The sequence below is a fragment of the Cataglyphis hispanica genome, chromosome 16, assembly GCF_021464435.1.
Source record: "Cataglyphis hispanica isolate Lineage 1 chromosome 16, ULB_Chis1_1.0, whole genome shotgun sequence".
Taxonomy (NCBI): domain Eukaryota; kingdom Metazoa; phylum Arthropoda; class Insecta; order Hymenoptera; family Formicidae; genus Cataglyphis; species Cataglyphis hispanica.
In genome coordinates, this window is record NC_065969.1 from 4,704,290 (window position 1) to 4,715,263 (window position 10,974).

Genomic DNA, 10,974 nt, shown 5'->3' on the forward strand with positions numbered 1-10,974 from the left:
TTGATATTGGCTTTGTCATATTATTATGTTGCAAACTCATTAAACTTATGATATTTCACAGTATTTTTATTTTATATTTTACATAAAATGTAAAGATTTTATTAATATTAACCAGAAAATACAGAGATATTTTGTATATTCATTATTTTATTCACTCATAAGTATTAAATTACAAATATAAAGATAACTTTATCATTTTTTATAATTTTAAAATACTTTTCTTAAAGATATAATTCATTGTAATTTTAAGCAGACAATAGTATATGTTAACAATATGTTCTTATTTTTCTATAGCATTTATGAATTGTCCAAAACGACTAGTAACAAAAACAGAAACATCTATAAATCTATTGACGCAGTTGTTTATACAAGTTTCTGTACGTCCATCCAATTTACTTCCTGGTTTATCCATGCATTTGTCCCAACAAATATCGTTAAACTCGTGAATCTAAATAAAAAAATAATTTTATAAGCGAAATTTTTATGAACGTATAAAATTTATGCATAAAATTCACCTGTGCATTAAGTTGCGCTTTTTGCTTTTCAACCATTAGAAGCCCCGCTATTTCGGGATCGATTCCTTTGGCATCATTGGCATCGTACAAAGAATTGTCAAATGAATCTGCCATATTTCAAAATTGTAGCAATCGGATTTATTCTTATTGCGTATGAAAATACGGATAGTTGCAAATTTTACATGCAGCAGTTGATAAATCTTAAAAGAAATAAAAATGGAAGACAGTGCATGTGTACGATAAGATATCCGATTTTCGCGCATGCGTGATTCTATACTCACTCGCGAACGACCTAACCTAATCAGTTTTTTCCCAACTGTATCTCCTTGTGTTTTGGTATTTTCATAATAAAATAAATTACATTACAATCATAAAAATAAATTGTATAAATGCCTGTAGAGATTATGCGGCTCCATATAGTAGGTGGAAATAAATAAATTGATAATGGGTAAGCAGCGTACGTTAATATTTCGTTATCATTGATATGGTGAGCAATGCAAAACTCGTTCTCTCTCCTTTTAAATCGATTGCGTCAATTTTTGCAGTGTAATATGATCACACTTATTGTATTTGCAAATTACAATTATAATTTTGTCATTGTTTATAATAAAACAGAGTGAAAGTGAATATATATATATATATATATATTATAACATATATATATATATATATATATATATATATATATATATATATAAAATAATGCATCGACAATTACAAAACTTGAAATATCGCTCGCAATAATTTGTTTTGATCAAAAAATTATTGTATTCTATACAATTAATTAATTTATTTCAGTAAATGTTCAAAATTAATAACATAAGGAACATGTTTATACTTATTTTAAATCTTTGTAAAAGTGTTAGTGTACGCGTTATTAAAAATATTTCTTAAAAAGACATTAAGAATAACAAAACCTTTAAAAATATGAATTTAATATATATGAATTTAATTACTATTTTATTTTTTATCTAGTATGTAATAACTCTTTATTTGTAGAAATTTAAGTTTAAATATATTAATATTTTTAACAGTTTTCTGGAAATGTGCAACAAAGTTAATAGAAACACTGTATATATAAAAAGATCATTCATTTCGTGTAACAAACCATATATGTGACCAACAGTATTGCATAAGTTCATATATCTTATATATTTAAAGCCTATTTGTTGATGCATAAGAGATTTTTTGTATGTATTCAGTAAACATAATTTTCAAGCGTACGTTTGTCTGCTGAGCTGAAGACCAAGTATACAGTTTTAATTAGCACTATCGCAGAACTCCAGCTAGTAACAGGTTCAATCTCTCAATGTTGTTCTTGTCTAGATCTGGAGTTTCAGTAATGCGATGGAACTCTCAGCCACCCAGAGAATCTGATGATAAAGTAACGATTTACTTGTACATAATATGCTCTCATGGATACGTAATAGGCCCCAGACTGCTAACACTAATGCAAATGTCCAATTTTCATTGCCATTTGTGTGGTTTCAAATTGATTGGACTTTGGTGTCATTGGTGGAAGTGGTGTGGCCATACAACGTGCTTAATACGTATTAATCTATGGATTTAAGTTTACTGGATATTTATTATTATTAGCTATATTTAATTTGTATACATTGTATAATTACAATTTTATATATGTGTGTACGCAATTGTGAAAAGTCAATACTATTATAACCAGAACTCAGATATTTAGGTTCTATCGCGAAATCAGATGCTTTGTCTGGCAGATAAATAATAGAAAATAAAAGAATTGGACTATTCTACTGTTATTTGTGTAGCAATTAGTTATCACCTAAACATCTGAGCTTTTCATTTGCATTTTATAGTATTTTAACAGATACTTCACACATATGCAATGGAAGTTACTACAAGAGAGACAACTATGGAAGTTACAGCATCAAAAGATAGTGAAAATAATCAAAATCAAAATACATTGGATTGCGGAGTAATTTCTTGCCCACAACGCGAGAATCAAAACTGGGTGACACCATATACAAAATCAACAAAATTAGATCACAATATTATGTCTTTTGACATGCCAGATGATAGTCATTGTAGCGATACTATGGATGGAGAAAATGTAATTGACAAAGATGCTTTACATAATGGTTCATATCAGGGAACTCCAGAACATAACATAGATATGAATACTACTTCTGACGACTTACGACAATTTGATGTGCTAGATGATCTAGATCGTCATCCAGAACAGAATGATGGTTCTGATAGTGACTCAGATACAGATGAAAGTATGGATTCTGATGTGCCGGATGAAGAAATTGAAGCAATGCTAGAAGAAGGTGATGTTTCTACAAGTTCAATAAATAAGATAATTAACTTTTATGTTTTCGAGATCAGATTGTTCTTTATAGCAAAGAAAGGAAGATTATTTGAATATTTTTTTTTTTTTTATTTTTTTTTATGTATACAGAGTTGTCAAGTTTTTATTTTCTTATTTTAATTATTATGTATTAGGTCTACCCGAGGAATTTAAAGGAAAAAGGAGAGACAAAAAAGATAGCTTACCCTATGAAGAAAAGGAAAAACTTGTTTTAGATGGTATGTAAGTACAATTACTATGTCATAGTATATAAATTTTGTAAATTATCTGTTTACAAATAAATTGTAATCTTGGTATTGTATTATATAATTATTTCATATTCATGTTGCTTTTATCTTTTTTTCTTTTAGAAATTGGACATAATCATTTTGATGTTCTCCCTGAGGGTTGGGTACAAGTAACGCATAATAGCGGGATGCCATTATATCTTCATAAACAAAGCAGAGTTTGTACTCTAGCAAAGCCGTATTTTCTCGGTCCGGGAAGCGTCAGGAAGCACGAAGTTCCTGTAAGTGCCATACCTTGTCTTCAGTATAAAAGAGCGTTAATAGAAGAGGAAGAGGAGCAAAAGAAGGAAATGGAACGTGCACCAAACGCTGAAACTTGCAGTCTTCCCAGCGCAAAAATTGAAACCATACAAGAAAATCGAGCGGCTCATTCGTTAGATAGCGAGCAATTGAGGAATTATTGCCAATCTTTGTTTCGTTTCAAATCTATTAAAGTAATGAGGTTTCAGTAAGTATCAAATTTGAGATAACTATATTATTGGAGAAAATTTGCTTTTGATATATACTTTGTTGATATTGACCAATTTTATTATCCAATTTTAGATCTTGGTCAGCGCGTCGGAAATTTACGAAAAATAAAAAACATCGTAAGCAACTTGAGCGTCCAACTTTACCAGATGGTACAAAATTAATAACTTTCCCTGTCAGTAGTTCCAGTGCAGTTAGCAGTGGGAATACTGCTGGTGATGATAATGGACAGAGACCTGCAAAACATTGGATAATGAATCCATCTGGCAAAAGTTACGTGTGTATTCTTCACGAATACGTGCAACACGCGCTAAAAAAACAACCGACATATAAATTTAAAGAATTAGGTACATACTTATATATTATTTAATAATATGCAAAATATAGTGTTATATATTTAATATTTATTATTATTTATTTGTAAATTATTACAAAAATTATTACAAACGTGGAATTGATACTTTTATTAGAAAACGCAGCGACACCGTATTCCGCGGTAGTTTGTATTAATGACATGGAATATGGAAGCGGATTCGGTAGCAGTAAAAAGCAAGCAAAGGCAAATGCAGCTCGAAAGACACTTGAAATCTTAATTCCTCAAATGAAGGATAAAATATCCGGCGATAATGGTGGAGATAACGGATCGAATAACGCTAGTCGTACGATAAAAGCATCTAGAGGGAATTCCGACGCAGATCTCTCGTTCTTTGATGAAATATCTATCACAGACCCGCGTGTCGCGGAATTTTGTGCGAAAACCACAGAGCCTTCACCACATGCTATCTTGATAACTTGCTTGCAAAGAAACTATGGTTTGGGAGATATGCATATTAATTATTCAGTAAATACATTGAAGCATCAACGAAATGAATTTACAATGACAGTTGGAAAACATGAAGCTACTGTTGTAAGTTTCTCTCTACTTAATATAAATAGAATAATAAATAACAGTAAATAATAAGAATTGTATATATGCTTTAAGGTATTTTATATATTTATATATTCTTTATATATTTTTGAAATAATTATTGTAACATGATAATAATAGTTGCATATATTAGGTTTGCCGTAATAAGAAAGATGGTAAACAGCGAGCGGCACAAGCGATACTGCAGCTTATACATCCGCATATACAATCTTGGGGTTCCTTGTTGCGTCTTTATGGATCGCGAAGTGTAAAATCCTTCAAGGAAAAAAAACAATTGGAACAAGAAATAACCCTTTTGCAAGGCAAAGCCGCCGTTAATCAGCCAAATCATGCTATTTTAGATAAACTTAGACAAGAAATGAAAAAGTTAGCCGAACAACGCGAAGCGATACAACCTATTGGTAAGTTTGTACCACCAGATTTACCAACAGGATCTGCAGCTAATTTAAATAATGTAGATTTATAAAAAAATTATTTTCCATAGAGAGATTTGTGTAGAACAATATTAGTAAAAAAAAATATATGAAAGAGATGTAAGATATGTGTATAATACTTTTTAGAAATTATATACATATATGTATATTTGCCTACGCTATTATAATTTTTATATATATATAAATATCTTTACACTATCTTTATACAATAATCTCATATAGCTTTCAAATATTTCTTTAAGTTGCTGAAATATTAAATGTATGTATCAAAATTGAGATATAAGAATATGATAAATACCGTATAATGTTTGATGTTGTTCATTTCTTTGTTAAAAATGAAATGTACCAATATCTAAAAAGTCTTTATCTGTATTCGCAGTAAGTATTAAGGCATTTTATATGGTGCCTAGTGTACAATGTTGATAAAAAACTATTTCAATAAATAAGTTCAAAATAATTCGAATAATTTCGATTTTCATGTAATCTTGTTTAGAAAATGAACATATAGAACAAAACACACTATTTAGTTAAAAAAAAATCAATTTTAATACATAGATTTAGAGATTAATTTTATTTATATTAATAAATAATATATAAATTTTAATAATAGATAAATTTTATATTAAACACATACATTTTATCTTAATTTGACTACAATAGAGTCTGAATAACTATTGAATAATTCATGATTTACTTATTATAATTATATTCATATATGACGCAACACTTATGTGTGACTATGATACTGCCTATGTGAGCATCAGTCTGAGTTTTGACCATGGAAATTTTATTGTAAATACTAAATCATTTTTAAGTATTAATTTACGACATTTAAAATAATATAGTATGTAAAAAAATCGTTTAATAATTTGTATTCATATCTGTCAATGTGTGTATAAATTTTAATATATATATGTGCATAATCAGAATTGTACATGAGAAGATTGAAACATGTAACACACATTTAAATCAAACTTTAATCTCGAGCTAGGATATTCTATATGAACAGATTATTATAGTTATGAGATTGTAATACATTTTCTCATTTCCAGAAAGATACTATTTATTTTTTTTACAATTTACTAGGTTTTTAACCTATTTACTTATAGTATCATGGACAACATTGTATACAACTTGTCACATTCATATTATTGTTTTATATTTCTGATCTTATATCTAAGAATCTAAAATTATTGATTATAGTATAACTATATCGAGAACTATATTAGGAAAAGGGATAAATCTATCTGTTATTATGTTGTATTTGTGTTGTATAAAGATTTTAAACAATTTTAAATTATCCCATTAGGGTCAATAAAAACTTGTTTAGCCATTGAAGCAACAAATATATTTATACAAATATCTTAATATTATTTAATCTCGTTCCAAAAACTGATGTTTTTACTCTGCAAAAAGTTTTATTTTCTGTCTTGGCTATTTTACTAGTATAAAAATCTAAAAAATGTTTAGAGATTAATATATATACGAATATATAATGAATCTCTCTCTTTCTCGCTGTGAGTACAACATTAAAATAAATTAATATGGATTCAATCTATATTTAAAAGATATACTCATAAAACACTTTCAAAAGTATATGTCCGATATAAAGTGGATTATATACTGATATGCATATACATTCCATCACATCATAAAATATTTTCAATGGAACTAGATAAATAGCTATCTATATCTTTCAAGTATATCAAATTTTACTTTAATACTGCTGGTTTTATAAAACGTATTATGGATGTTTTACCATAGCTATGAATCACATTCATTTTATTTTATTATAATTTGCATTATATAATTCGTTCTACATTCGTACTACTTGTTTGTTGAACTCGTTTTTTGGATCACTCTAAATTATTTAAAATTGATAAGTAATATTGAGATAGACATTACAAGTCCAAGTAACATAACAATTATATTTTGTTTAGAAATAGCTAATCTTGACATAATATTGTGAGACAAGTCTCCTATAATCATCTAAGCTTCTCAAATCTTTATAACTTTCATCTTGTTATATATCATTGCAGAAAGATTTCTCTTTTGATTACTTATTAACTTTACGTTATAGATAATTTTCTAAGATAATAATACATCTTCATTTTGCTATTTTTTAGTTACTTGGATATTGTGATGTTTGCTATAAAAGTGTATTAATAACTTTTTAATTATATCGTATATTTAAGAAAAATAACACTAATATTTCTATACGAACATATCACATATTGAAATGATTATATAGCTAAACGATTTGTTTTATGAGTATATTTACAATTGCAACATGAAAAGGAAAGTCACATTTATTTTTATATTAATAATAAGTGGCACAAATTCTGAAATATGTTAGATTCCGATATCGTTCATTCGCAAAGAATTGTAAATAAAATAGAAAAATTGAATACAGAGATATGTCATTGCTTATAACTATAAGTAGTATATAAAATGTAAAAACAAATGCAACAATATATAAGTTCAACATTATCTGTTTTGACTAAATACATTTTGATACATTAAATGTATGAAATAATATATTAAAAAGCTAATAAATAAGATAAAAAGTGTGTATGTATATATTATATATATAAATTGTGATCAAGATAGAATTTATTCAAAAACATTTTTAAGAGAATTGTTACTTTAATTGTAAAGTTGCAATAGATTAATATCGCATATCAATACAATAAAATAAATTACCAAAAGATAGAATATAAATCTTTAAAAGGTCATTAGTAAACAATAATCAAATACTTTGGTATCACACAATATACAATTAAACCTACACGCACTTAATACTTTTATAAGAAATTAGGAATGTTCTTTTCTATTTGTGCCATCTTTACATGCATCAAATATTCTATACATAAATTTAATCTCTAGAATTTCATGCCTAAAAAGAGATACATAATAAAAAATAACTAAAGCTATATACGAGCAAAGTTATGTAATATACTAAGGTCGTGTAGCTAAATGTACATTGTCCTTTTATGCAACTATACAAGTATATACATACATGTCTTCTCTTTCATTATGGGTTTATATTTAAATTTTCAGTTGCTCAGCTTTCATGCACATCTATCTATTCACTATAAATCAGGTCTTAATAATGCAACTGTCTTTGTTATAAAGATCCATATATATGTTAAAATTGTATGCATATCAAGCAGTTAGAATATGTAATGAAAATGAAAATGTATATGAAAAGTGTATGCTTATAAGCAACGTTATCCTTGGTTATTCGATCCAGTTATTTAAAATTATCCAATGTATTTTTAAGAAAACATTATATAGATGTATCACAGGTACTGCTACCAGATAGGGCCATCTTCGAAAGACTAGAAAGACTTCGTCTGGGACTACTACCTCCGAGAAAACTGCTGCTGGATTCCGAGAATATCTTTCGAAAGCTGCAAATTAACATTATGTTATATACATAGCAAGAAACACATATAAGACGTTAAATACATACAATTTACGAATGCCAGATTCAGAGGACTTCTTCCAGGGTGCATCATCTGGTTCATAAGGAAGTGGTCCTTGTACAGGTGCATCTTTATCATCCTCTGGTCTGTAAAATATAAAAATAATATAAGTTTATTTTATGCAGAAAAATATTTTTTTTGATGATATATCTGTATATAATTTATACATATGCAAATACTATAATTACACATATCATTCGAATAAAATATCATATATATAATTATATGATATTTTCGTAAAAATTTTATGTAATTATGTAATTTTTTAATGTAATTTATGTAATTTAAGTTATATAATATACTTTATATAAAATTGCTAACGCCTAACGACGTACATTTCAGGTTTTGGTCGATACAATTCTAGTTCGTCTTCAAGATCTGAAACTCTTGCTTTTAATTCATTTCGTTCGTGCAAAATCTCTTTAAGTTCGGCAGTCGTAAATCTGGGTCTATCAGGATCGTCCAAGTCATAAATTGCTTTATTCGTTAAATCGGGACAGCCTTGTAATTTACTTAAATCCTCGTTTTCTTTTTTAGCCATGCCAAGTCGGCCCCGGAGATTTATAAGTTCCCGGTTCTGATCCTGCAGTTGAGCCAAAAAGTCTGCCCTCTCCTCTACTAAACCGCGGGCTTGCATTTGCGCTTGTCGTTGTTTACGTTTCAGTTCCCGTCCAACTACAGTAAGCTTCTCTACCTGTGCAGTCAACTATACAAAACAATAAAATTGTATATTTATTTTCTTAGTAGCTTATAAAAATATATTATAATGTTAAAACATGCAGAAACGTAAATGTAAATTAAGAAAAACGTAACTATTATGTAATTAGTATTAATTCTCAAGTACAGGCGTGCAATTTTTCAGCAGACTTGACCTTGTACATTTTAATGTGCAATAATTTTGTAAGCGATGATTCCAATCAGTTTCTTTGTCTTTATTCTACCATTATATTTACTGTGATAAAAATTCTTCTTAGTCATTATCAAGCCAATTATCCTGGGGAGATAGTATATATCAACTATCTATCAAGTTGCATGCCTATATTTGATAGTTAAAACGAAAAATTTAATGATGAAAAAATTCTTCTATTCTTCGTGTACATATAATTGAGTTGTATACAGATATAAATACCAATTTACATTTTCAATTTCTGCAGTCTTTTGCGATAATTCTCGATCTCTAGCGCGGATCTGATCTCTCTGCTTATCTATCATGGATCTTAAATGTTGCAGAACTGCTATATCAACTTCTTGACTAGGTGTGATAGCTAAAAATTATATAATACAGATAATTATTTCATTCGTTTGTTAATATTTAATGAAATATTTTTAAAACCATTGGATTAGTAAAGAGTTAAATGTGTTAGTACTTGTTTGTTTACTGCTGTACTGACTATCACTTGATTCTTGCAGAGCTTCGGCTAATCGTCTATTCTCTTCTTGTAATCTAGTAACCATGGCTACTAAGTCACGGGATTCCTGTCTCCAGTGTTCTTCGATTTGCTCCAATTCCTATAAAATCAAATAAATGTAAAACAATGGAGAGCATGTTGTACTATCAATCAAGAATTCATAAATTAAAACAAAATTAATATTACATAAATATAACAAGTACCTTTTCAAATCGTTGTCTATCCTCAGCTTTGCCAATTTTGTCACTCTCAAGCTGAGAGATCTTAGCGCTAAGCTCTTGTACCGTAGTATTTTCACGTTCATTCTTAATAGCAAGATTTTCAAGTAATTCTAAAGCATTGATTACCTTTGGCATAAGATTAGTCACTGACTGTGCTCCAAACAAATCTATAAGCTTTTCACATTCCTTTCCTATCTCTGACGCAATGTCATATACATCAACCACTGACACATCAGATGCAACAGAATATTCTTCCATTTTGCAAACTGCGTTACTTCTCAGGCAAAAAGGCATGAATACAATTTTTGTTGCAGCGCGCTTTACGCATAAACTTGCTCAACTGTTAGGAAAAAGGAAGTCTCATAGATATCTTTTTGGTCAAATAATCTTTTTCCCTTTTTACAGATCGAAATCTTGGATTCAAATGTTTCTATGCTCGTAATCTTTACAGAATTGTGTACATATAGGATAAATTTACAAACATCACAGCCAACTACACGGATTTCATGCACGCACTAGAAGATATCGAGAAAGAAGGCTTCTTCTTGGAATATACTTTGAATAAATACACTTGGAATTTATGATAATAAATTGCGTAATTTAGGTGTGGCGTTAATTGTCAAAATAACAGCTTGCTCCTCAATCGTGCGGTGAACATTTGCATCGTGCACTCGTCGTTTTTAGATTGAACACCAATTCGGAAAGTACAACACGTTCCGATGAGTGATATCATAACAAAATTCTATTCAGAACATCATGTTTAAATTCCGGTCGCATACATGGGAGGTGCGGAGCAGATGATTGAGATTATTCACGGTCTATACGTCATATACGTGTGTGTGCGTGCACGGTGACAAATTCATCGAGTTCACGACGAGAG

At 28.8% G+C, this 10,974-nt stretch overlaps 3 protein-coding genes across 5 annotated transcripts; 1 reads left to right on the forward strand and 2 right to left on the reverse strand.

The window, feature by feature from the left end:
- Positions 1–45: 45 nt before the first annotated feature.
- On the reverse strand, positions 46–769 carry LOC126855356 (mitochondrial import inner membrane translocase subunit Tim8-like). The gene is made up of 2 exons (XM_050602936.1): positions 516–769; positions 46–448 (listed from the first exon to the last, which is right to left on the reverse strand). The coding sequence occupies exons 1-2, from the start codon at positions 627–629 to the stop codon at positions 281–283; spliced, it is 282 nt and encodes a 93-aa protein (XP_050458893.1). The 5' UTR covers positions 630–769; the 3' UTR covers positions 46–280.
- Positions 770–831: 62 nt separating this feature from the next.
- On the forward strand, positions 832–6,590 carry LOC126855336 (microprocessor complex subunit DGCR8). 2 transcript variants are annotated; one of them, XM_050602884.1, is made up of 7 exons: positions 832–963; positions 2,345–2,818; positions 2,994–3,077; positions 3,210–3,594; positions 3,690–3,961; positions 4,085–4,521; positions 4,676–6,590. In XM_050602884.1, the coding sequence occupies exons 2-7, from the start codon at positions 2,374–2,376 to the stop codon at positions 5,006–5,008; spliced, it is 1,956 nt and encodes a 651-aa protein (XP_050458841.1). In that variant the 5' UTR covers positions 832–963; positions 2,345–2,373; the 3' UTR covers positions 5,009–6,590. The 2 variants fall into 2 exon arrangements, with proteins under 2 accessions (XP_050458841.1, XP_050458842.1); XM_050602885.1 differs by having other exon boundaries at positions 833–963; positions 2,356–2,818.
- A 151-nt stretch (positions 6,591–6,741) lies between these two features.
- On the reverse strand, positions 6,742–10,917 carry LOC126855346 (RILP-like protein homolog). Of its 2 annotated transcripts, none has more exons than XM_050602913.1 (6): positions 10,077–10,917; positions 9,856–9,973; positions 9,602–9,729; positions 8,800–9,170; positions 8,452–8,550; positions 6,742–8,389 (listed from the first exon to the last, which is right to left on the reverse strand). In XM_050602913.1, exons 1-6 carry the CDS (start codon positions 10,386–10,388, stop codon positions 8,266–8,268), a joined length of 1,152 nt encoding a protein of 383 aa, XP_050458870.1. In that variant the 5' UTR covers positions 10,389–10,917; the 3' UTR covers positions 6,742–8,265. The 2 variants fall into 2 exon arrangements, with proteins under 2 accessions (XP_050458870.1, XP_050458869.1); XM_050602912.1 differs by having other exon boundaries at positions 9,832–9,973; positions 10,077–10,916.
- Between the last annotated feature and the right edge of the window lie 57 nt (positions 10,918–10,974).

Excerpts from the sequence above, each read along its gene's own strand:
- LOC126855346 (XM_050602912.1), bottom strand. The coding sequence starts at position 10,388 with ATGCCTTTTTGCCTGAGAAGTAACGCAGTTTGCAAAATGGAAGAATAT. Across the intron at positions 9,730-9,831 it reads GTACAGCAGTAAACAAACAA|CTATCACACCTAGTCAAGAA; the intron begins GTACTAACACAT and ends TATAATTTTTAG. Across the intron at positions 9,171-9,601 it reads AGACTGCAGAAATTGAAAAT|TTGACTGCACAGGTAGAGAA; the intron begins GTAAATTGGTAT and ends TGTTTTGTATAG.
- LOC126855356 (XM_050602936.1), bottom strand. The coding sequence starts at position 629 with ATGGCAGATTCATTTGACAATTCTTTGTACGATGCCAATGATGCCAAA. Across the intron at positions 449-515 it reads AAGCGCAACTTAATGCACAG|ATTCACGAGTTTAACGATAT; the intron begins GTGAATTTTATG and ends TTTTTTATTTAG.
- LOC126855336 (XM_050602884.1), top strand. The coding sequence starts at position 2,374 with ATGGAAGTTACTACAAGAGAGACAACTATGGAAGTTACAGCATCAAAA. Across the intron at positions 2,819-2,993 it reads TGAAGCAATGCTAGAAGAAG|GTCTACCCGAGGAATTTAAA; the intron begins GTGATGTTTCTA and ends ATTATGTATTAG. Across the intron at positions 4,522-4,675 it reads GAAAACATGAAGCTACTGTT|GTTTGCCGTAATAAGAAAGA; the intron begins GTAAGTTTCTCT and ends TGCATATATTAG.